The sequence below is a fragment of the Dama dama genome, chromosome 17 (genome assembly GCF_033118175.1).
Source record: "Dama dama isolate Ldn47 chromosome 17, ASM3311817v1, whole genome shotgun sequence".
Taxonomy (NCBI): Eukaryota; Metazoa; Chordata; class Mammalia; order Artiodactyla; family Cervidae; genus Dama; species Dama dama.
In genome coordinates this window covers 47,718,201-47,745,422 of record NC_083697.1, presented here as the reverse complement: position 1 = coordinate 47,745,422, position 27,222 = coordinate 47,718,201, and the positions used below count along the sequence as shown (strand labels likewise).

Sequence of the window (27,222 nt, the reverse complement as noted above, 5' to 3'; positions counted from 1 at the left end):
CAATCAACAGAAATTTATTAAGCTTCTATTATGTGTATATGTGCTCAGTCATTCACTCATGCCCAACTCTTTGAGACCCCATGGACTACAGTCCATCAGGCTCCTCTGTCCATGGAATTTTCCAGGCAAGAATACTAAAGTGGGTTGCCATTTCCTTCTCCAATTCTGTTATGTACCAAGAACCATCCTATGTCCTGGGGTGCCAGAAATGAACAGAGAAGCCCTCTCCTTCTGCCATTCAGCTCAAAGTCTAGGACGATGAGTCAAGAAACCAGTAAACAACTAAGAAATACAATTTCAGATGAAGAAAACAGGTAAAAATTGATTGGAAATGGGAGGCCATATATTAGATGCACAGGGAAAACCTCTGTGAGAAGGTAAAATTTAAGCTAAGACCTACTTGATAAAAAGAAACAAACCATCACAAAAGCAGCAGCATGTTCTTGTTCTCTCCTAAGGAGATTTTTGTCACCTTTTTGATGACATTTGAAATGAACTCACTCAGCTTTTTACCCAGATCATTGGTTAAAATGTTACCTAGGGCAGGGTCACAAGCAGACAAACTTTAGGCACCTAGAAGCTTCCTGCTAGACCTTCTTGTAGCAACATCTAATTACAAAGACTTTATATAATAGGCTCTAGGTTCAACCACCTCATTAGACCTGACTCAAATACATTAGCTTTTTTAGCGAGTAATATTCCATTGTGTCTATGTCCCACAACTTCCATATCCATTCATCTGTCGATGAACATCCTAGGTTGCTTCCATGCCTAGCTATCGTAAATAGTGTGCAATGAGCACTGGCGTATTTGTGTCTTTTTCATTTGTGGTTTCCTCAGGGTATATGCCCAGTAGTGGGATTGCTGGCTTATATGGTAGTTTTATTTCTTGTTTTTTAAGGAATCTGTTCTCCCTAGTGGCTGCATCAATTTGCATTCCCACCAACAGTGTAGGAGGGTTCCCTTTTCTCCACAGAGTGAAGTAAGTCATCAAGAGAAAGATAAATATCATATATTAATGCAAATATATGGAATCTAGAAAGACGGTACTGATGAACCTATTTGCAGGGCAGCAAAGGAGACACAGACATAGAGGCTTTTGGACACAGTGTGGGAAGGAGAGGGTGGGATGATTTGAGAGAATAGAGCTGAAACATATACATAACCATACGTAAAATGGATAGCCAGTGGGAATCTGATGTCAGACATAGGGGACCCAAAACCAGTGCTCTGTGACAACGCAGAGGGCTGGGATGGGAGGGAGGTGGGAGGGGGCTTCAAGAGGGAGAAGATACATGTATACCTATGGCTGATTCATGTTGATGTATGGCAAAAACCATCACACTATTGTTAATTAGCCTCTACTTAAATTTTTTTAAAAAAGAATAATTACAAGGACTTTGCAAAGCAAATAATACACTTGCAAGGTTTCCAAAGCTGGGTAGAATTCCTCCCCTACTAAACTCCCATCAATAACAGAGGGGACATCACACTGCCTGTTGTGGGGCTGTTTTCCTCTCCAGGCAAAGCTACCTAGTGAGAACCAAAGGGACTTTAGATGAACGCATTGCAATGTATTGATACTTGTAGCACCAGCCCCAGTGGGAGGTTCACAGCTTGGTACTTCAGCCCAATACAAGTCAAACTTCCTTTCCAGGAGCAATCACAGATACACCTTCCCTGCACAACTTGCCTTCCTTAGTGGCATACAGTTGACTTGGCAGATGAAGCCTGCACTGTATGTATAATGTGTTTACACAGAAGGGGCCTGAGGGCATTATTCTGGAAAGGGGGAAATATGGATAATGACTCCTCATATTACCGCTTGGCCGAATCACCATTCCTCTGTGAACTGGAGAAAGCAAAAGCCTTGCACATCTTCCTGGTGTTCTCCATTTGCAACACATTGTCTCCAAGGAGAAGAGGGTGATAGAGGATGAGATGGTTGGATGGCATCACCAATTCAATGGTCATGAACTTGGGCAAACTCCAGGAGATGGTGAGGGACCGGGAAGCCTGGCGTGCAGCAGTCCATGGTCATGAAGAGTCAGACACGACTGGGTGACTGAACAAGAACAACAAAAATCTCCAAAGAAAGTACAATTCCCCCAGCCCCTACCTTTAGTTAGAATTACCTTGAGTAAATATTAAGCATGAATCTATTTAGATTCCAGTTGCTAACCTGTCAAACACATGAATTCACCCAAACTCTGTATACCTTACAGATATTCATACCTAGAGCATCCCCAACATTCAAGACTGCTGCTTAGGATGATGCAGGTTGTACTCTGCACAGCTCTAGAAAACACCCTAGAAAGCCACTCTAGATTTGTTTAGTCTTTGTGATCAGAGTTTTCCAAAAAATATTTTGAGGGAAGGGAGCCTCATTCTATATGGTACAAAGATACCACACGGGCTAAATGTGGGACTGCTTCATAAACCCTCATGTAGGAAATGCCTTTCAAACATATGAGCTACTCCAAAAATAAATTAATTTTAAAAAAATATGAGCCACTCAATGACATTCAGTGCAGCACTGTTTATGAAAGTGAGAAAAAAATCCATCATTTTGACCCCAAAGATCTATCAGCAAGCAAATGGATATTAAATATGGTCTGATCACATATCAGAATATCATAGTGCCATTTAAAAGATGAATTCAAGCTAAAAGTATCAACATGGATAAACCTTATAGAATGTAATGTTGAAAGCAGTTATTGTGACACCATTTATATAAATACTAAGCTGCACAAACAATGTACAAATAGGTAATGGGTCCATGCATTTTGTAGCAAAATGTTTATCTAATGTGCAATTTGATGTCTATCATTTTCAGGATCAGGGTTATCCCAGGTGAGGGATGGAAGAAAGGCAATTTAGGAAGGGCACAGAAGGGCCTCACCTGGGTCAATGATATTTTTTTCACATAAAATATATGTGGCAAAATATTAATATTTGTTAAATCTAGGTCATAGTTGTATGGATACTTGTATTTTTTTCTGTATGCTTGAAATACCTTTTTTTTTTAAGTGAAAAAGAAAAGAAGTGAAGCTTCATTTCCCCAAAGGAGTTACTATGCTTCTTCCCCTCTGATAATGAGATCCCTATTAGTCAGTGGCTTTCCACTTTTTCTTTTTTTAGCAACAGTCTTCCTTTCAAATGAAAATTTTTATGGATTTCTAATATATACACCCAATGAAAGCTGAGGTGCCCCAGAGCCCTAATTTCTCACCTTCTCTCAATGTGACCTAACAGAGTCCCCAAAGATATCTCCACAGAACCCAAGGCTCCAGAGCACACAATCTGAACACTACTTTTATAATGAATGGTGAATCCCCTTTAACCCTGATGTGAGAAAGCTATGGGCCAGTTTTCAAGCTTTCTAGTAAACATCTATGTTCAGAACATTTGTAGTCTCCCTTTCTCTCCTGTTTCTGACTTGCTAGCTGGCATTTCTTTTCATCAAGAACCTGAATGTAATAAAATGGCCTATCTTCAATAATTGACAAAAATTAATACCTCTCAACAAGTTAAACTGACATCTAACTGTCCTCCCTACTGTTATTCTCTGAATAACCAAGATTTAGCAGTGTTTATGTTATTCAAAAATACTTTTTAAAATAGAAATACGAAAAGAAGATGATTTTTTAAAGAAGCAAATCTCCCTTAAATAAAATGAAAGCAATAAATGACTCAGATTGAATGCAATTATCCACATTTATAAGAGAATCCAGCATTAGGAATATCAAAAGTTAAAAAATAATAGACTCATTTTCACAATATATACAAATATTGAATCATTATATTGTATACCTGGGACTAATGTTATATTATATTATGTTATATGTCAATTATACTTGAACAGAATATTTTTAAAAATTAAAGAATAAGAAACATAATATAAATTTCCCTCAACTACTGACCAATATACAGATACTCAATACTACATTTATGGATACAAAAAGCTAGTGAAGATATTTCTTTGGCTTTAACTTTTTATATTAAGGTACATTTATTTGTTCTGACAAGGAGATCTGATACTGTTCTTCTGAAGATGTCACATTTTCTGAAAGAAGTCTCCTCAACAAAACATTGTGGTTGACCATTCTAATATACCAAAGTACAAAATTATCACTCCCAGAAGATTCTACATAGCCCAATCATGTAAGTATGGTTGGTCAAACATGAAACATGTTTGCAACAGTCAAACAGATAAAACTGCTGTGGCTAGGGAAACAATCCCCCCTCAAATGGCCTGCTTTTAACACATGCCTATATAACAAGGAAAAAATGTCACCTAGTGAGAGCAGTCTCAGAGACAGCGCAGCATCAGAGAGCTAACTGCTGCTTCCTGGTTATGCACCCAGCTCCCTGTCTTCCCCGAGCATGTACCCAGACATCATCAAGGAAGACCCCATACTTTGACAGGAGCACCCTCACCAATCCTGGCTTTCCACCAGGGCCAAGAGTTGCCTGATCTTGGCAAACAAAATTCTCTCTTCACCAGCTACCCTGTCCTTGTTCCTCATTTAAAGGAAACAATCTACCTCTTTCTGCAGCCACCACTGTACTCACCTAGCCCTGGGATGGTCAGCTGGGATGTGGAGGATACTGTGGGGGAAAAAAAGACTGTCAACTGGAAGGGGGAATTTCAGGGCAAGGCAGATATTTAAAGGAAGGCAGTATGAGGCCAGACAGAGGACGACAAATGAATATTGTGTTCTATGGTGATCAACTAAACCTCTAAAATCAATCTGCTTGCCTGAAAATCTACCTTACCAAGATCACAAAGAAACAATACACTGATAAATTCTTTAAGACAGTTATTAGGCCATCTTTTAAAGCAGCACATGACATTACATGGGGGAAGAGATAAATGGAAGAAATGTGAAAAATTCAAAGAACCACAAAAAATGATTAAATGCATAGTAAAGTTTGCATCAGGAAGGTTATGTAGCCTAAAAAAGTCAGGTGAAGATAAGTCTAAAACATAATTGGATAAAAGTAAAGGCTGATGAAACACCAAGACAGGTTGAATACTGTCAGTTGAGGTGCCCATCTCTAGAAATCCATAGAAAAAGAATGGACAGTCCTCCAGGTGAGAAGATTTAGTTACTCATCTGCACAAAATCAGATTGGATGACCAGTATTATGAGCTTGTGATCAAAAACACACAAAGGGCCTTGTGTAGACTCAGACTATTGTTTGAGAACATTTAAAGGTTAGTTCTAGAATTTCTACCAGGGAGTAACGTCAACACATTGACTTTGAGAATGGATATAAGGCCTGTGCAAAGTGAACACACACAGCAAATGCCCAGTTGATCCATAAATAGTTTGGGTTCCAGCAACATACAATAAATTCTTTATTAGTTAGATAGTCAGGAAATAGAGTGCTCCAGCTAATCAAATATTTTCCGTTAATTGTTACCACATGCAGAAGGATTACAAATTTTTAAAGAATAAGAATAAATTAAAATACACTTAACACTGAAACTAAACTGATTATAATTTAATCTTTCTCTAATTATTCAGAATGCATTTCAGGGTCATCAAGAAAAGCATAAATTATCAGTGCTTGATGACTGTGCAGGAAGTCACAGTTTTTCTAAAATCCTGGTTAATAGATGCTGGGTAAAAAGAATTCACTGCATTCGTTATCATTTGGGGGAGTTATGTGCCAAGCATTTTTCTAGGATATGAAGTATGTCATTAATCCTCACCAAAAATAAAATTTCTCAGATGATGAACTGAAATTCATAAGAGTTAGAATAACTTGTCCAAGGGTACACAACAGGAAAGAGTTGTCAGAGCCAGGTTTTGAGGGCAGAACTGTGTCTTTAAGGAATATGCTCTTTCACTATTTCAAACAAGGTATTGCGTAAAAGTATTCATAAAATTTATTGCTTGTATGCATAAACTTAAGCATAGTCAGTGGGTTGGATTGTTCATTTTTCCAGACATGCTGAAGAATTTTTCTGAACCATTCTTGAGATTGCTACCATGTATTCATAGTGGCAGAAACTTTGGGCATGAAATATTTTTATAGATTTTTTTTTTTAAATAAAAGGCCAACTGCTCATTCAAAGGCTCAAGAATATAGCTCAATCTTTGGACTAAATTAGCACAGCCTCAGCCACAAAACAAAATGATTTACCAATAAATGTATATACTTAATATACATTCATTTACTCACATTTTATGCAATGACCTAATTTCTGTGTTAATCCACTCATATTTAACTGTGCAACATATTTGACTTGACTCAGATGGTAAAGAATCCACCTGCAATGTGAGAGACCTGGGTTCGATCCCTGGGTTGGGAAGATTCCCTGCAGAAGGGTATGGCTACCCACTCCAGTATTCTTGCCTGGAGAATTCCATGGACAGAGGAGCCTGGCAGGCTACAGTCCATGGGGTCACAAAGAGTCAGACACGACTGAGTAACTTTCACTTTCATAAAAGAACATTTAAAATTATAGACTTTAGGCTGAATTTATATCTATAAAGGAAATGAATTCAATTTGTGATGGAAGAAAAGAGTTATTTCATCAACAGATGTGATACATCCCTTCCCCCATCATCTACTTTTGCGTCCCAAACATTCACAGTTTCACCTGAGACATTTATGGCTTCTTCTTCACCTGTATTCACAAGCACCAATTAAAATTCTTCTGGGTTCAAATGCCTTCTGTTCCTTCACCTATAATGGTTTCACTTATCTCTAAAACAGGCAGTAATTCCCATAATGGAATTTCACAAACAAGGGGGGAAGTGGCTGAACTTTGGAAGGTGGGGAATCATCTCTGGCCATGATACTGTTTCATTAGCTAATCTCATTCACACCCAGGAGACTTGGCAGTTCTGAGATGACCCTCATCAAAGAGGCTGGCCTTCCCTCCTCTGCACATAGCATTTCCAGATAAGCCTTAAGAATTACTTTCTATTCCAAAAGAAACTATTTTCATCTCTAGCACCACACTGATATTTCCATCATGTTGAAGAAAATCCTACCTAAATAGTAACTTGGGGTCAGAGGATCCCTGACTGGAGTTACCCCTTTGCTCAAAAATTCAGAACAGAAAAACAGACTTCACATATATGAAGTCGCTACACAGAATTATGGTGGGAAGGTAATTCTGAAATTTGATCCTTCCTTCTAATTCAGGATCTTGCCCAGAGACAAAAGTTTCATGCTCAAGTAAAATTTAAAGAAAGTTAAAATTACTGCACTGCCTAACTGAATTAAATTACGCATTTATAGTGAAGCTTGAAAATCATACTTAACTGTCTTAAAACTTGATAGATTAGGTGGTGCTTGCCATGATCGTGTTTTGAAAGGTGATTTCACTGCTCGTGATTGTAACTGCCGAGGAGCTGTTCAGTTGGGAATTTTACTCTAATGCTTTGAACTGATTTGTTCATTCAATTTCCTCTCTGAGTTTTATACCCTCCACAGTAACTTTGTTAAACTTGAATCTGAGGTGACCCTTCTGATTCTGAACTCCAAGGGATAACTTTCTCAGGGGAAGAAAAGTAAGGTTCATTTTCAATATGAATGAATAAAAGAGGAAACACCCAGACTGAAGGTCAAGAAAATGTTACCTGGAACTGAATCAATATCAATAGAAACAGTTCATTGAAGAGCAAGGGCTAATTTTATGTCCAGATAAAAAAGGTGCTCACATTTCAAATTAAGTAGCTGGATAAGAAGAATGAAGAAAGTTCTTTTTAAAAGACTATTAATTATAATTCCTTAGACTTAATTTTATAGCCTAAGAAATTACCGAGAGTTCTTATAAAATATGATCCTTGACATACACGCCTAGAAAGAATATTTGGAGGGTCACATAATTCTTAAACTGAAAGGATCTCAAATGAATAGCTAGTTCACCCCTTTTGTTCTTCAAATGAAGAAACTGAGGCACAGTGAGATGAAGTGTACTTACAGAAAAGAAAGGTCAAAAAATTTTAGCATAGATTTCAATTACTGTCAGAACAAACTCAAGTTTAATATCAAAGGGGTATAATTAGCACCCATGCATAATACCAATGCATGAAAACTGTCTTAATAACAGTAAAAACAATCTATCATTTCTTTAAAATTTTCTTAAAAAGCAAAATGGTAGAATAAATCTAATACTTCATTGCAATTCCCAGGAGTAATTCATTTCTCCTACTAATCTAGACTCAATCTCCTAGTCACTCATTAAATGTTTACTGAGCATTTACAGAATGCTAAGTATGGAGCTCAAAACTCCAAAACTGTATTCTGGTCAGAAATTTGTCTGTAAAAAAAAATGGTGATTAAAAGTTTACTACATACTATTCCTGCCTCTGAGTGTTTATACCTTTTAAAAACTTCCATTTCCTTCTAAAAATGGCTTTCTTCCTTCTTTTGAAGAATTATAGTAGGCACTGTCTTCAAGAATCAAAGTGTTTCTCAAGTTCTATCTATTCAATCATCTTATTTAACAAATATTTAATTGTTACAGGGCTACGGTTGTGCAAGGATCCTATGAATCAGTTACAGTATCAATGTTTAATGTTTCTTTCATAATATTGTTGATTTTCTTACAGTGTCAAGCTCTCTATATCGGAATATATATATATATGATGCAGTTAACCAATAGTTTATCCAATAACAAGCCTGGGAAAGCTGTCAGAAACCATATTTATGTCACTATAGAGCAAATGTCCAGCATAAGCAATCTCAAAGTTATATAATAAATATCGAGCAAAAAATAAATAAATAAATATCGAGCAACAGTCCAGCATATGTTGAAGTTGTAAACAGATAAGACCAGACCATAGGTGAGATTAACACTGCTTAAGGTCTAATTAGCAATGCTGCAAATCCAGAGACCCATTTTCTCAGTGTACCCAGAGTTAATATCCACTGCTGAACTCACAAGACTTTGATTTACAAGACAAAATGTCAGAATAATAATTCATAGTGAGGAATATCCTCTTCCAAGATTTGGAAAGCTCCAAAAGTTCCCTGAGTAGGAATGGCTAACACCTGGCCATGCCCTTCTCTCTCTCCTTTCCAAGAACCTACAGCTGTCCAACGGAATGCGTCTTAACACAGTTACCAAGACAACCCCTGCCAGTCACACTAAGAAATTACTTACCATGTTCCAAAGTAAGTTTTTAGATAACCAAGAAGCCAGGTGGTAATCAGGTTATTTTGCAGATCAGGAAACAAGAGCTAATGCAGGCAGACACATGGAGCCCCACATCACCTGGGCCCCCGGGGAAAACCTAAGACTTGCACCTTCTCCCACTTCCAAGACCCCGCTGAGCACCTGGATATTCCAGCATTGCTCTCTCCCTGAACAGATGAAAAAAATCATCATCTCTTCAAACTCATTTCTGTTCCCTTTGGATATATACTCCGAAGTGGATTTTGCTGGATCATATGGAAGTTCTATTTTTAACTTTTTCAGGAATCTCCCGACTGTTTTCCATGGTGGCTGAATCAATTTACATTCCTACCAACAGTGTACAAGAGTTCTCTTATCCCCACATCCTCCCCAATACTTATCTCTTGTTTTCTTGACAACAGCCAAGAGATATACGAACTCCTATGTTTATTCATTTGTTGCAGCATTATTCACAATAACCAAGATATGCAAACAACCTAAATGTCTATCAAAAATTGATCAACAGATGAATGAATAACAGTGAAGTTGTGGTATACACACACACACATGCACACACATACACAATGAACTATGAGAAGAAAGAAAAGAAATCCTGCCATTTTTAACAACATGGATGAAATTTGAGGGCATTATGCTAAGTGAAAAGTTAGAAAAATACAAATATTGTATAAAATCACTTTCTTATGGAATCTAAAAAGCCAGACTTGTAAAAAGAAAGAGTAGACTGGTGGTTACCAGAGTTTGGGAGTTAAGAGAGATGTTGTTTAAGGGTACAAACTGCGAACTAAAAGATAAATAAGTTCTGAGGAACTAATGCACAGTATAATAGCTATAGTCAACAATACAGTATTATAAACCTTAAAGTTAAGAGACTAGATCTTAATTGTTTCTACTACCAAAAAAAGAAAATGATAATTCTGTAACATAATAGAGGTGTTAGCTAACACTAAGGTTGTAATGATACTATAATATATAAATATCAAATCAACGTGGTAGACACCTTAAACAATGTTATATCTCAATTATGTTTCATTTAAAGCAAGTGTGTGATCAGTCATGTCTGACTCTGAGACCCTATAGACTGTAGTAGCCCGCCAGACTCCTCTGTCCACAGGATTCTCCAGGCAAGAACACTAGAGTGGCTTGCCATATCCCACTCCAGGGGATCTTCCCAACTCAGGGATAGAATCCACATCTCCTGTGTCTCCTGCATTGCCAGCAGATTCTTTACTGCTTGAGCCACTGGGTTTTCATTTTAAAAGTATTACCAAATCCTTCCTTTTGCCCCCCTTTTGAGATTCTGTTGACTCTATTCCTTATATTGGAAATATAAGTCTTCTTCAGACAAATTATATTTTACAGATCTTTTACAGTTATAAAAATGTAACTGCACTTGTTTGCTGCTACCTCAATACAAAAACTACTGGACAGACTGCCCTGACAATGGAGGATAGGTTTAGAATCATCTAAATAAAAATTTTTAAAGACTGTATAGTAGTATAAATTTCACAGGGTATGGCAGTGGAGGACCTTAAGTAATCATCCCCTTGAAGCAGTTGGAACTGAATTAAAAAGAAGTCCAAGGGACTTCTCTGTAGGGGCAGAGAATGCTATGGAAATAGAAGATAAAGAATGGTTTCTAATCAGGAAGCACAAGGGCAGATTCTCTGATATGTGACTGAGCTGCTGCTCACAGGGAAACTCCTTGAAACCTGCTCCCAGGAAGCAGATGCACCAGGCTCTATGTCTCAAAGAGGGTGTGCCTGCTAAGTCATGTATGTACCTCATCATATCATTATGGCCTCACTTAGGTTAAGTCTGATGAAGTAGCTCAACAACGGCAGTGTGTGTGTGTGTGTGTGTGTGTGTGTGTGTGTGTGTGTGTGTGTGTGTGTGTGAGTGATTTTGAACTCTGCCAAGCACCACACCAGTCACTTGGTCACAGAACACATTCTCTCAAACCCCTAAACTGATCCCACTATCATAGCCCTTCAGAAACATGCAAGAAAATAAAAACCATAAATTCTGAGACAGGATGCGGATAATGAGCACCAAACCTCCCCTTTGCAGTGGAGAGCACTAAGGTCCAGATTGTGTATTCTGGCCAGAGTGGTTGATATCCTTAGAGGTATAAAGTAACTATATCAAATATGAAACTAATATCTAACGTTTTAAGGTGTTCTGGGCATACGAATACATAAATTTATTTTTACAACTGACTTTCGGTTAGGCAGAATGGCAGTTAGCATCAGTCTCATTGAACAGATGAGGAGGCTGACATTCAGAGTCCTAATGAGGACTTCCCCAAAGGCACACCCCTAGAACACAAGACTTAGCCTTCTCTCTTCAGACTCTGCAGACTTCCTACTTTTCTACCCTTCATGTGGGAGAGGGACGACAAGCATGCTGCTGAGCAGAAGTAGGGGAGAAGCAATAGAGGACAATCATCTGCCATGTTTCTCTTCAAAGTTTACTCTATAATCTCTGGTTGTCTGAGTTGATGTGTGGTCTGAGTATGTAGGTTTGTGGTGGTTTAGTCGTTAAGTCATATCCAACTCTTGAAATCCCATGGACTGCAGCCTTCCAGGCTCCTTTGTCCATGGGATTTTCCAGGCAAGAACACTGGAGTGGGTTGTCATTTCCTTCTCCAGGGGATCTTCCCAGTCCAAGTAGCAAACCTGCATCTTCTGCATTGCAGGCAGATTCTTTACCGCTGAGCCCCACCAGGGAAGCCCTGTAGCCTTGTAGGTTGGTGGGATACAAATACATTGGAAATTGTTTTCTTCGTGACTTTTCAAATTCCACAAGTCTATACACTAGCATGCTTGAATAATTCTGTGAACAGCCTTTGAATCTTGTTCTTCCTTCTCTATTCTGACCTTGACTCCTCTTCACAGGCTCCATTCAGTCCTGCAGGGAGCAACAGTATCAAGTGCATCTGACATCCCAGCCTCCACATACCCAAAGCTGTGAGTTCTCCATGAGCTATGAGATGAACTGCTCCATGGGGCTGAGTTGACAAAGGTTTATCTTGAGAAGCAACAAAACAATAAACATGGAGTGGGACTCTACATTCAGGTAATTGAGTCTCTATTCTGAGCTTGCAATGGATTTTTAATTGGTTCGTTTTTCCAAAAGGTCAATGTGTCAAACTTTGAGCCTTTTCCTTAATTCTTAGGATATTTTCTAACACACATTTAGAAAAACACAGGTGCTTAACACATTTTGTCCAGTTAAATGGGCCTCTGCAATCTGAAATTGACATAGGCAGGTGGCTGCCAGGTCTGCACCACTTTAGGAAATGGATGTATTTCTCCCTTCCCGGATCTCCACTGGAAGGGAAGGAGGGAGAATGCGGACAGACAACAGCAGGGTGATTCTGAGCTCAGCATCCTATCTTAGTGGTACAGCCAAGCTGCAAGATTTATAACCTTCTTGTTACAATGCATCAGCTTCAACACTTTCAGTGAAGTCTTCAATAACTTCGATGACATCTTGCTGAGGGGTTTTGTCATTAAAAGCCTAAAGCTGGTCATTAACAAACCTTCTCTGCAATCATCTACCGCTGTGCTAACTCAGGCATGGATCTCACTGGAAAGTTGGGCTGGCTCAGAAACTTTCCAGAAGGCTGCGTTTTTTTTCCCATGTGGGGTATATTTCTTTAAGAAAAGGAAATACAGTTCCCAATCATTTCATTTCATCATTTATTTCTCATTATCCATTGACTAACTCTTCTCTGAAAGACACAATCAAATTCAACAAACATGTGTAGAAAGCTACTTCATGACAGAAACAGTGCTCGGGGCTGAAGATATAATTATAAAAAAGACACAGCTCCAACTCTCAAAGGGTTCAGAGATATCCCCCTCCCAAAATTAACTGTCATTTATGGAATCTTTCATAACATGCCAGACTCTGTATTTAGGCTTTATAAGCATTATCGTGTTTATTTTTCACCATGCTTTAGAAAACAGATATTTTTATTATCCCCATTTAAAGATTAAATGACTAAAGTGTTGTTTGTTTAAGAATTCCCCCCAAAATCACTGAACATGAAGTGGAAGAACCAAGTTTCAAACCTGTATCTTGCCTGACTTCAAGCTAGCTGATCTTCTCCAAACAACAGGATTGGGTCAGGAAGAAGGTGAAGACCATGACATTTCAGTTGAGGAAAGACTGAGAGCCACACCACGGGGAGACACATGTTCAGTAGGTGTGAGGAACAGGTTGAACCCAACTGAAATCTGCTTTTACGAGAGTTTACGTCATGGGTCAAGTATCACCCACTGAGAATAACTTGCCTGGTTTCTCACACTTTCTTACCTCCTCAACATCTAGATTATTAAGGTATCCCTTTATGTGTTCTTGGGCTTCCCTTGTGGCTGAGTTGGTAAAGAATCCGCCTGCAAGGCAGGAGACCTGGGTTCAATCCCTGGGTTAGGAAAATCCCCTGGAGAAGGCAAAGGCTACCCACTCCAGTATTCTGGCCTGGAGAATTCCATGGACTGTATGGTCCATGGGGTCACAAAGAGTCGGACACAACTGAGGGACTTTCACTTTCATTTACATGTGCTTATATGTAGACTTTATATATAAGAAATTAAAAGACACTTGCTCCTTAGAAAAAAAGCTATGACAAACCTAGACAATGTATTAAAAATCAGAGATATCACTTTGCCAATAAAGGTCCATATAGTCAAAGCTATGATTTTTCCAGTAGTCAGGTATAAATGTGACAGTTGGACCATAAAGAAAGCTGAGTGCCGCCGAAGAATTGATGCTTTTGAACTATGGTATTGGAGAAGACTCTTGAGAGTCCCTTGGACTGCAAGGAGATCAAACTAGTCAATCCTAAAGGAAATTAACCCTGAATATTCACTGGAAGGATTGGTGCTGAAGCTGAAGCTCTAATACTTTGGCCACCTGATGCAAAGAGCCAACTCATTGGAAAAGACCCTGATGGGAAAGATTGAAGGCAGGAAGAGAAGGGTACAATGGAGGATGAGATGGTTGGATGGCATCACTGACTCAATGGACATGAGTCTGAGCAAACTCTGGGAGATAGTGAAGGACATGGAAGGCTGGCGTGCTGCAGTCCATGGGGTCACAAAGACACAACTGAGTAACTGAACAACCACAATATATAGACAAACTTGCCTGCTGGCACCAAAGCAGCCAAGACTGGTGTAAATTTTAGGAATATAATAAAGATTCAAATCATGTGAGAAAATCACTGCTTCTTGAGTATTTACAAAAATCCCTGTGACCGAACAATTCCAGCTACCCAGTTATTTGATAGTTGTTTCTGCTGCCAATTATTTGATATTTCACTTAATGTGGCAACCTCTCCAAATGAAGTAATGAATGGAGGGAAGTCCTGGCTGCTAGGTCCTCCATAGGATTCAATCGTAAATAGCCAGAGGGCCAATGCTACCAGCATTCATTAGGAAGTTTCCCAGAAAAAAATGATGGAAAAATTGCAGACACGGCAGGGGACGTTCTGTCATAACTTAGAGACATGAAGGGGGATAGAAATTTTTTTTTAATGTCCTGGGATTCTATTTTTTAAATAATAAGGAAAATAACTTGAGGTGATAGATATATTCTTAAAAGTGCACATTTGGCAATGATAATAGTTATTACCATTGGTTGAGGGCTTACTATGTGCCAGGCAATTGCTTGGGGTGTTTAGCACAATAGCTTATTAAATGAAATTTTTACAACTCTGCCAGGGAAAGCATTACCCCATTTTTATAGAGGAACAAACTGTGAGTTTGGGAGGTTGAATCATGTGTCCTTAGTTGAATAACTGGAGCTGGAATACAAGCCCAGTTATATATTATTTCAAGTTCTTGTGTCTCCACTGTGTTGCTTTTCTCTTATCCATATCTACATTAATTAAAACAAAACCTGTTTAAAGGCATTCAAATAATGCAGTGATTAAAAAGGCATTCGCTGATTTCTCCCTTTTTTTTCCTGAAATGACATTTTCCTCTTTTTTTTTTTTTTTTTCTCCTTTTCTCATAAGGAAATAGAAACATTAGCTTTCTTTTTACAGCTCAATTAATTGCTGTGGGATTTTACCTGAGGAGATTAGTAAGGCCTTCAGGCAGACGCCATTGATCCAACTACAGTGTCATTATGTGCCTGTCCATATGCATGATGTGGGAGGGAAGGCTTTGTTCCTGAGAATCACAAAGCCATCATCCATCTGACTCCCTGGGTTCTGGCGGCCTCTCACCTGCCGTGCTTCCCACAAATACCTTCCTCGGCTTGTTATTGCTTTTAATCGCTCACAGGGTGGTTCTTCCCAGTAAAGTGCTCACCAGTCAAGATCATCAGCATTACCTTGGAGGAGTCTCAGGAAATTGATCAGTTGCTTCAGCTCCCTTCCTCTGATGAGAGGCAGGATATGGGGCATCTGAGCTCTGTCCAAGGTCATAGGACCTGCTGGCTCCTGCCAAGGCAGCTTGAAACACTCAAAGAATTTACGCAAGCCCAGGGCACCCAATGGTGAGGCAAAGTTTCTAGAAGTGTGGTGGGAAAAGCAAGTGCTCTCAGTCAGAAAGCCCTGGACTCAAATCCTATCAAACACCAAAGTAGTGGCAGTAATAACAATACTTTACACATTCTGCCTTGTTCCAGCAAATATTACTTATAACTTTTTGATCTCAAGCAAATGACTTAGCCTCTTTGAAACTCAGTTTTCTCATCTGTAAGATAGGAGCAATGACCTCATCTCACTGTCTTGAAAATAAAATAATGTGATGGCATCAATTAAGACCCTTTTTGTTCCAAGTGATAGAAATCCAATCAGAATCAGGTGAACCAGAAGGAGCACTTAAGTAAAAGTAATGTCTCTCAAAAACATGTTTGCAGCTGAGTCTGAGAAAAACTGGAATTAGAAGCACAACTGTCCCCCTGATCTCTCCCTGGCTTCTTGTCTCCATTTCCCTGGGTGTGCTGGTAGCTGTTCCCCACCCACCTTCTCACTACCCCTAAGCTTTACATGGAAAAGCACAGCCACCAATAGCCCACAAAGTTACATCACCTTGTCAATCCATGCTATGAGACAAGCAAACTGATTGGTCCAAATTTCTAAATCCCAGGGAAGAATTGGGATTGATCCACCTCACGCCATGTGCCTACATCTAGATCAATCAATTATCTGTTGACAAAGAGCAGTCATTTATTCTGCTTACATAGCTATCCCTGTGGTAAGTCTAAGAACAGGGGCAAGGTGGGTATTTTCTAGAAAGAAAAGGGACTAGTTATTGGAAAAGAGTTTCACTGCAGAAGAGAGAACTGGTGTTCACTACAACAACATATGAAAATAGCTATCACTATATCCAATCCAGAATAGATACACTTAATATAGTGTTTTTGGTCAATGTGTAGATTTCTACACATTTTGAAAAACTACATTTTCAAAAAATACAATATTATTTGTTACTTGCAAATAATTGAAATCATAATGTTAAGAATCAGAAGAGAATGTAGATGCTGTGAATAATTAACAGTTTAGGTTCACACTTTTTCCATTAATTCAACAATACAATAGGAATTCAATAAGTTCGAAAGCAGGATTTTGTTCCTAACCTTATCTTCTCTCCTATCCCTCACAAACCCAAATCTTCTCACATTTTCTTCTCTTGCCTTCAGTTACTGTTCTGTCTTTAAGTTATCTTAGTTTGAGGGTCCACCGGTGAGTTTTTAGTGTTAAAGATCTAAGGCACTGTAGAAACAACTAAAAATGACTTCAGAGAACAAAGAAATGTCCTTATGTGTTAGCACTAAACAGAGCACCAAGATGGGAATGAAGAAAGACAATTTCTACTTTTTCTCTTTTTTCCCTAAAATACACAGAACAGTGTTGAACAAGTCCTTTGTCGTCCCTAGGGCATCCATAAATCTGATGATCATAACTAGCCTACTTGTCTCTTGAGGTGAAGTTGGGAACATTGGTGTATTAGCTATGAGCAGGGTCATTTATAACCCACTCCAGTATTCTTGCCTGGGAAATCCCATGAACAGAGGAACTTGGCGCGCTATAGTCCATGGGGTCGCAAAGAGTCAGACATCACTTAATGATTAAATAGCAGCAGCAGGGTCATTTATAGGGAGAAGTGGGGAAGAATCTCAGAAAACTAGAGATTTCCTTTTCTTATCAGAAGGTGAATTCCCACACAGAGGATGAATCTTTTTTGTAACACAAAAGAATGATTTTGCTTGTGTAAAATTGTAGAAATCCAATTGCCCTCTGTCAATAAACCCCAGGGCTGGGTGAGGAATTGAGTCAATATATTTGAGGTTTTGGAAAGAAACCACTTTGTGTCACTTTCCAGAATTCCTTCTCACTGATTCCAGTGTATTACTGATTTAGTTTGGAAAGAATAATTCCAGGACCTCTCAAACAGAGTGAGGAGAAATAACTGCCTATCATGGTTTAAAAAAAAAAGGAAATTGAAAGTCTCATTTTCATTGAATTTTGTTGCTATGATATGATTTCTTTATAGGGAGGAGAAATTAAATTTATGAAGCAACAGTGTTCCAAGTGGAAGCTAAAAGGGAGAAATTAACTAAGGCAGAAATGTGTGTTACCAGTTAAAGATTATTCCTTCACATTTGTTTTCAAATATGAAAAGAATTCCATTGGGTAAAAGGAGTTACCAGAATAACAATATTGTCTTGAAATAAAATTCACAGATTCTATATGGCAAAAAGAAATGTCTGCTGTTTGGTTACACTTTAAATGAAATATGCATTGATTGAAGACACATACCACTTGAAAGTTTATTACACAAATGCTTGATTTTGGTCCTTTAAGAATTCTGCCAATTCATTTCTTGATAGTTAGGATATTAAACTATGCCAATAAGCAGGCTCTAGTTGGTCAGCGCTGATCTATGTGTAATAACTAAGGCTCTCTCCCCAACAGCCACCACGCCTTCTCACGTCACCTTCACCCAGGAGTCACAAAAAGCTGAAGACTGTCGCTTTTTACTTGATTAAATTTCAGCAGGTTGAAGCTAGGCCAAAATTCTCAACTTCCTCTTTCCTAAATACTTTTTTCTTCCCCCTCTGTTAATTACATAGCTTTACACTGATTTACATGAATTTCAGCTTTCAACATCATTGGTCTTTGCTGAATGCAAATAGGCACATGGGAAAATCATATTAAGTTTGCACAATTGATCTTTCATCATTTCAAATGGTACCTTTGAACAGTTCCTGAAATGTCTGTCTGAAATACTCCCAGCGCTGAGTGTCATCAAAGGATGTGGGGTCACCCTGGGGAAACCCATTCTCAGTGATGTAAATTACAGGGTTATTATACGTATCCTGGAACGAGAAAGCAGAAGTTTTATTCCAAACAGATGTGTAAAAAAAAAAATCTCATAAAATCAGGTGCATTACCCTCTATCTTCTCTAAGCTACAACCCCAAAACTAGTTTTCATCAAATTGCACTGACCCTATTAACTTAATTTTCCGCGCACTGACCTTTTATAACTAACAATGGAAAAGAAAAACTGTGCAAATATCCATGAAGACAGTCAAATGACTCTTGTTATAATGAGAAGACAGAAATATCTTTCTTCCATCAGCATCTGCTGATTGTCATTGCTCCTTAACCCCTTAGTCCCCCTCTCCCCAGCAGCTATATTCTCTATCCTCCCAATAGCAGGAATCCTAAAACACTGATAACTTAAAACTTTCATTTCAGCTACCTAGATGCCATCCAGTGTAACAGAGACCCAAAAAGGATCCAGCTATTTCAAACCCCTATTATGCCTTTTAGTAACTCAATTGTGACCCCAGCCTGAAAAACATGTCCAAGGTACTACTGTAGCTACAACTGAATTTAACAGCAAATCCTAAGTTTAATCATGGCTTTGAAGCCCTTTATCCCTGGTGGCTCAGATGGTAAAGAATCTGCCTGTAATGCAGGAGACCCAGGTTTGATCCCTGGCTGAGGAAGAAGCCCTGGAGAAGGGAATGGCAACCCCACTCCAGTATTCTTGCCTGGAGAATCCCATGGACAGAGGAGCCCGGCAGGCTACAGTCCATGGGGTCACAGAGTTGGACACAACTGAGCAACTAACACTACTATCAGCTAATTATCCTTCATTGACTTAAACCCTAATCACCTCTTCCCAGGCCAACAAATGTATATGCTGTTGCCTAAAGCATTCATTTTTCAGGTCTTTATACACATAGATACATGCCCATCTTCCCATCTTTCCAGGTTTGGGTACACATGGATGCAAACAAATACTGCATTTACCTTAATGTATTTCAGTAGCTTACGTATTCCCCACGGCACCACACAGACCCAATTCAAACTTCTCCAAGATGGGTCTGGAAAAACTTCAACCTCCACATCCTGGAGTAAGCCCAGCTCTCCTTTCTTGTTCTCCTGGTTCTTGACTAAGCGAGTTGTGTAATACTGCACAGCAAAGAAATCAGCAGTGCCTTTGATCATCCTCTTCTCTTCTCCTGTAAATTCTGGAAGCCGTGACGATGAGTAGCCCTGCTTTTTACTCATGAGGGCAACCTGAGACTTGACAACTTCAGGATAATCGCCATCAATAAATATGGGTTTAGCAAAGAAGTCCAACTGGAATGCCATGGCCCTTTTAACTGCTTCCTGGTCAGACACTGAGGAGGGGTCTGCTGGTTCCACCCAGCCAGCAAAAACTGATAGCGATACCATGCCCTTCTGCTCTTTTCGGAATAAGGAGTCATAGCTGTGCCAGGATCTGGCATGCGCTTTAATCAAATTATGAGCTGCCTGATAAGCTTTAGTTCCAACGTGAGGCACACCAGGAGGAAATACACCAAATTCATATGCCATCACGGCAAAAATATTAGGCTCATTTATGGTGATCCACTGCTTGACTCGATCCCCAAATGTACTGAAGCAAAACCGAGCATATTTGTCGAAGGATTCGATGATCGCCTCTGAGAGCCAACCTCCTTGGTCTTCCAAGGCCTGAGGCAAATCAAAGTGGTAGAGGGTCACGATGGGTGTGACCCCATTTGTTAACAAATCATCAATGATCTTGTTATAATAGTCAATTCCTAGAAGAAAAATAAAAGAAATTGTGAGAAGAAAAGTCATCTTCATTATGCTGACAATAAATAAGGATTGGGAGAGGATCGGGAATAATAATTTCCTAAAAAACTTTAATCCAAAATAAGGTTTATAACTTCCTACCATTTGGAAGGAAACATGAAGTCCAAGGAAGACTGGCTGATCAGAGACAAGAGAATGTGATGGGGTGACACAATTATGGAAGCTATTACATTCTGAAAGGGATTCATTTGGACAGGTTGCTATCACTTTGTGCCAATGGGACACTTACTGAAATTATTTTTTTTTAATTATTTTATTTGTTGGGTGGGGGGATAAATTTGGAGTTTGGGATTAACATATACATACTACTCTATATAAAATAGATAACCAAAAAGGACCTACTGTATAGTCCAGGGAACAATAGTCTCTAAGGAAAAAGAGTATGAAAAAGAATATATATATTCTTATATATATATATATAACACACATATATATATTCTTATAAATATATATAACACATATATATAATATACATATATATGTATATGTAACTGAATCACTTTGCCATACATCTGAAACTAACATTGCATTGTAACTCAATTATACTTCAATTAAAATTTTAAATTTACATGTTCATATTTTTAAAAAAATTATTTTCTTTGCTTGTTTGCATGTTCGACTTGTCACTCAATTCCACTAGAATTGTTGTTATTGTTGTTGTTCAGTTGCTCAGTCGTGTCCAACTCTTTGCCACCACATGGACTGCAGCACGCCAGGCTTCCATGTCCTTCACCATCTCCTGGAGCTTGCTCAAACTCTTGTCCATCAAGTCTGTGATACCATCCAACCATCTCATCCTCCGTCATCCCCTTCTCCTTCTACCTTCAATCTTTCCCAGCATCAGAGTCTATTCGAATGAGTCAGCTCTTTGCATCAGGTGGCCAAAGTATTGGGGCTTCAGCTCCAGTCTCACTCCTTAAAATGAATATTCAGGATTGATTTCCTTTAGGATTGACTGGTTTGATCTCCTTGCAGTACAAGGGACTCTCAAGAGTCTTCTCCAACACCACTGTTTGAAAGCATCAATTCTTCAGTGGTACTCAACCTTCTTTATGGTCCAACTCTCACATCCATACATGACTACTGGAAAAGCCATAGTTTTGACTAGATGAGCCTTAGTCGGCAAAGTGATGTCTCTGCTTTTTAATACGCTGTCTAGGTTGGTCATAGTTTTTCTTCCAAGGAGCAAGCATCTTTTAATTTCATGACTGCAGTCACCATCTGCAGTTATTTTGGAGCCCAAAAAAATAAAGTCTGTCACTGTTTCCATTGTTTCCCCATCTATTTGCCATGAAGCAATAGGACCAGATGCTGTGATCTTCATTTTTTGAATGTTGAGTTTTAAACTAGCTTTCTCCTCTTCTCTTTCACTTTCATCAAGAGGCTCTTTAGTTCCTCTTAGCTTTCTGCCATAAAAGCAGTGTCATCTGCATATCTAAGGTTATTGATACTTCTCCCAGCAATCTTGATTCTGGCTTGTGCTTTACGCAGCCCAGCATTTCACACGATGTACTCTGCATTAAAGTTAAATAAGTAGGGTTACAATAAACAGCCTTGACATACTCCTTTCCCAATTTTGAACCAGGCCATTGTTCCATGTACTGTTCTAACTGTTGTTTCTTGATCTGCATACAGGTTTCTCAGGAAACAGGTAAGGTGGTCTGGCATTCCACAGTTTGTTGTGATCCACATAGTCAAAGGCTTTAGCATAGTCAACGAAGCAAAAGTAGATGTTTTTCTGGAACTCTCTTGCTTTTTCAATGATCCAACAGATGTTGGCAATTTGATATCTGGTCCCTCTACCTTTTCTAAATCCAGCTTGAACATCTGGAAATTCTCAGTTCACACACTTATTGAAGCCTAGCTTGGAAAATTTTTGAGCATTACTTTGCTACCATGTGAAATGAGTGCAATTGTGTGATATTTCAAACATTCTTTGGCATTGCCTTTCTTTGGGGCTGGAATAAAAACACCTTTCCCAGTCCTGTGGCCACTGCTATGTTTTCCAAATTTGCTGGCCTATTGAGTACAGCACTTTAACAGCATCATTTTTTAGGATTTTAAATAGCTCGGCTGGAATTCCATCTCCTCCACTAGCTTTGTTGGTAGTGATGCTTCCTAAGGCCCACTTGACTTAGCACTCCAAGATGTCTGGCTCTAGGTGAGTGGTCACACTATTGTGTGATCATATGACCCATCATTATCTGGGTCATTAAAATCTTTTTTGTATAGTTCTTCTGTGTATTCTTGCCACCTCTTCTTAATATCTTCTGCTTTGGTTAGGTCATGAGCCTTGCCTAATTTACCTCTGGGTCCCCCAAATCCTGGGACAATAGCAGAAACCTAGTAGAGACCCAATAAATAGCTCTTGAGTGAATGAATAGATTTCAACAATATTCAACATAAAGTCAAGAAGTTGAACACAATGACTGCCTTAGTGCTTCTCCAGACAGGTCAGTCTTACCAGTCTAAGAAAAGAGACTCACTGAGCATGGACAGTGATGTGAGCATCAGTCCCAGGGTGTGAGTTACAAAGACAGAAAGCTAGGGACTTGACACATTAAAGAACTTTCCACTGGAGAGTTTGCTCTAAATTCCTGACATAATCCATAGGAATACCTGGGCTTCCCTGTTGGCTCAGATGGTAAGGAATCTGGCTGCAATGCAGGACATCCAGGTTCGATCCTTGGGTTGGGAGGATCCCCTGGAGAAGAGAATGGCAACCCACTCCAATATTCTTGCCTGGAGAATTCCATGCACAGAGACTGGTGGCTACAGTCCACGGGGTCACAAAGAGTCAGACATGACTGAGTGACTAAGCACAGCACAGCACATGATTATGTCGAAGAGTATGGAGGGGAAAAGAGGAGATATATGTATACGTATAGCTGATTCACCTTCCTGCACAGTTCAAACCAAGAAAGCATTGCAAGGCAACTGTTTCCTGATGACTGTGCCTGCAATGCAGGAGATTCAGGTTCAATGACTGGGTTGCGAAGACCCCCTGGAGAAGGCTACCTACTCCCGCATACTTGCCTGGAGAATACCAATGGACAGAGGAGCCTGTTGGGCTACAGTCCATGGGGTCACAAAGAGTCACACACGACTGAGCAACTAATGCTTTCACACTTACACTCCAGTAAATACTTAAAACAATTTAAAAAAACTTTTAATTAAAAAAAATAAGAGTTTGGAAAGAAACAAAGCAAAGAGGAGAGAGGCATTCCTGCTTTAAGAGATGATTTCCTGAATAATAATTGTAAATTCATATGCAGACTTGTGCTGCATTCAAAGTTTGCATAGAAGCAGGGTCCCTTTATCTCTTTTTAAGGTTATTACCTTCCAATTTTACATAATAATTGAGACATTTGTGTACATTTCATTTATTCAATCATTAATTTGTTCATTCCTCAAATATGCATTTAGAGAGACACTACTCTATGCTTGATTACAAACATTATAAACACTCTCCTTGTACTAAGAAAACTTTAATTATAATAGTAACCAGGCATGCTTAGTTGCTCAGTAGTGCCCGACCCTTTATGACTCTTTGGACTGTAGCCTGCCAAGGCTCCTTTTCTCTGTGGGATTTCCCAGGCAAGAATACGGGAGTGGGTTGCCATTTGCTTCTCCAGGGATCTTCCCAACCCAGGGATAAAACCTGCATCTCCTGTGCCTTCTGCATTGCAGGGAGATTCTTCACTCACTGAGCCACCAGGGAAGCCCCTTAAATGTTAGTAGGGACTACAAATAAATTCACAAATAATTATCATACAGTATTATTATTAAAGGTAAGTCCCCATCCCAAAATGAGGGCATATGAAAATCTACTCTGAAAGCAGAGTAGCAGCATGGTCTCAAAAGTGAACTATGGTGACAGGTTACCTAAGTTCTATCCCAAAACCTTCACCTACTAGTTCAGTTACCTCAGGAGAGTTACTTTATCTCTCCGGGTTATCTTTTCTTGTCTGTAAAATGTAGGCAATAATAGAAACCTATTTCAATAATTGTTCTGAGAGTTTAATGAGCTGATAAATTGAACATGCTTAGAACAGTTCTTGGCACAGTTAACTATGATTCTAATAATGATTATTATTGTTATTGTTGTGATGAGTGACATCTAAACTGATCCTTAAAAGATGGATACAAATGACCCACATAAGGCAAGGAGGAGAGACCCAGGAAGAGAAAAAAAGGAAACAAATGTGCAAAAGGCCAAAAGAAGAATGGAAATAAACAAAGACCTCCCAAATGTGAACAGTCTGCTTATTCCAAGTTTGCAGCAAGGAGCCAGCCATTATCACTAGCATCTGGCAGATACTCAAAGGCCATCAGGGAGGCAGGAAAGTTTCACAATAAAAACAACGAGGGGAGGATCCAGGTACCTTCTGATTGAAAGCTGTTGGCACAGGGAGGCTGGACGTGGGCTAAATGGAACCGGGGCCTCTTGGTCAATTGGGTTGGGGGGCAAATTTGCCTTTTTCTGATTGGTCCTAAGTTCAGAGAAGAGGACAGAGGAGCAAAAACAAAGAAGGGGCAGTTGTTGACCATATTCTGACTTTTCTGGGTCAACTGCTACAGAAATTGTGGTTTGGCTGCCTGGATTTTTTATGAGGGTCAGAGTTTTACCATCATATATGGCATGGCCATTATTTGTAAATTCATTCTCTTAGAACAATATGGCTCTTTCTGGTAACTGAAAGCTCACAATAAGGAGAATGTATAGCTCAGCAGAAGGGGAATAAGAATAGTGAGAGGTAAGCAGCAGAAGCAGAAGCCAAATTATGCAAGGTCATGGGTTATCTGTCTGTCTGTAAGAATGGGTAATTTTTAACAACAGCTCACTTATTTTGCAAGCATGAACATCATGTGGATCATGCATAGCAACTCCATATTTGGAAGCCCCTTTTGCATGCCATTACTCACTGGGTGGACATAATAAGTTACATCACTCAGAAGATGTCCAAGTTTTAATCCACAGGTCATGTGACTATGTTACTTTACTTCTTGTGTTACTTCAAAGGGACTTTGCAGATATCATTCTGATTAAGGATCCTGAGTTGGGAAGATGTTTCTAGATTGTTCAGGTGGACCCACTCTGCCACGTGAGTCCTTAGAAGTGAAAGAGGATGGCAGAAGAGTGGGTCAAAAAGATGCAACAACAGAAAAAAAGAGGCACAAGAGGAGGCAGCCTGAGAGGGATTCAGCCAACTATTGCTGGTTTTGAAGATGGAAGAAGGGAACCAGCAGCTGAAGAATGCAGGTGGCCTATAGAGGCTGAGAACGGTTCTCAGTTCACAGTCATCAAAGAAAAGGAGACTCCAGTCCTACAACCACAAGAAACTAAATTCTGCTAACAACCTGAATGAACCAAGAAACAAAGTCTCCCTTAGATCTTTGTAAAAGAAATGCAGCCCTGTAAGCACAGAGGTTTTTATTCTGGAGAGACCTGTGTCAGACTTCTAACCCACGTAATTCTAAGGTAGTAAATTTGTGCGATTTTAAGCAAGTAAGCTTGTAATAATTTGTTGTAGCAGTCATGGAATACTAATACACTCACCAAAGTTTATAAAGCTTTCCTCTCTCTGTAAAAGATCATTCCACCATTCCATCTCTGGGCCTCTGTAAGCCCATATCTCCTCCTTTGTAAAATGGAATATCCAAAGATTTGTATGATAGAATCATCTTGATATTGGACTGTGTTAAGGTTTTCATAGTCAATGCCTTCCACTGGCTTTGAATATAAAAGTAGTATCAGCTTTCATGTTTTGTATTCATACTATACGTACATGATGTCACACATTTTGTTTAATCCCTGCACTAAGTCCAAGAGGTAGGCATTTTTAGTCTCAATAAACCTATGAAAAAACTGAGATTCAGAAAGTGAGCTCCAGACTTCAAGTGACAATGTTTTCAGAGAGCAAAGCCAACATTTAAAGCCAGTCTGTCTCATGATAGACTGAGCTGTTCCCACTGTGACATTCCCCTTCTTACACTAATGTTTCAGAACCAAAACCAGAGTGATACTGTTTTCCTAACCTTAATAATCACCTACTTTGGATCTGATTCATAATATCATGGTTTTTCTTATTTCTGGAGGAATCAATGATTTATAAGCATCATTTAACATGATGCAATCATTAATGATGGCAATCAATATAATTCAAACAACATGATGATGTGCAATTGAATTGAAGATTTTAAAAATTTAAGTAAAACTTTTTCTAACTCATCAACATGGCAGAGCCACAAAGCATTGCATACTTAATATTTATCATCCCAGAACTTTACTTCTAGTTTATTCAGTTTATTTAGTACTCCAGTGAAACCTTTCCATGATGCAATGGAGTGAGGCATTGAAGAGCAGAGCTCCAGAGTCAGACAATTCGGACAAGGGATCATGGACAAATCACAGGACTGCCTCTCTATACCCACATTTCCTCATCTCTAAAAGAGGAATGGTAATAGTGTCACCTCAGGAGTATTTAAGCATTGAGAACAAATAGTCAGAGTTCTCTAGCTTTACCAAACTCATACAATTCAGGGTAACTCATTCTATCCATAAATATGTATTTTTGTTTCTTTATTTTTTTATTTCTTGGTCACATGGCATATAGGTTCTTAGTTCCCAAACCAGGAATTGAACCCTCTGCATTGAGAGCAGAAGTCTTAACCACTGCATTGCCAGGGAAGTCCCCATAAATATGTATTTTTAAATGATCATCAGTTACCAACCTAGGGAGCCTGAAACCCCAGGAAGTCATATGGACTCTGTTCTACATCTTGATATTTAGGGCAGGATTATTGTAAGTATTAAAACTTTCATAGCCTTCTATCACAGTTACTATCATCACCTTTGTTTTAATTAAACCCATTCCTTCTTATTTGATCTTTGAAAATATGAAGCATGTTTAAGTC

The 27,222-nt window shown here is 39.0% G+C and overlaps 1 protein-coding gene across 2 annotated transcripts in view; it reads right to left on the bottom strand.

The window, feature by feature from the left end:
• Window positions 1-27,222, bottom strand: part of LOC133071919 (cytosolic beta-glucosidase) — a 124,829-nt gene that overhangs the window by 44,976 nt on the left and 52,631 nt on the right. For both annotated transcript variants that reach the window (XM_061164774.1, XM_061164775.1), the window contains 2 exons: window positions 19,453-20,249; window positions 18,385-18,508 (listed from right to left, as the gene is read on the bottom strand). In XM_061164774.1, the coding sequence (XP_061020757.1) occupies window positions 18,385-18,508; window positions 19,453-20,249 (921 nt within the window). The remainder of the gene's footprint in view (window positions 1-18,384; window positions 18,509-19,452; window positions 20,250-27,222) is intronic.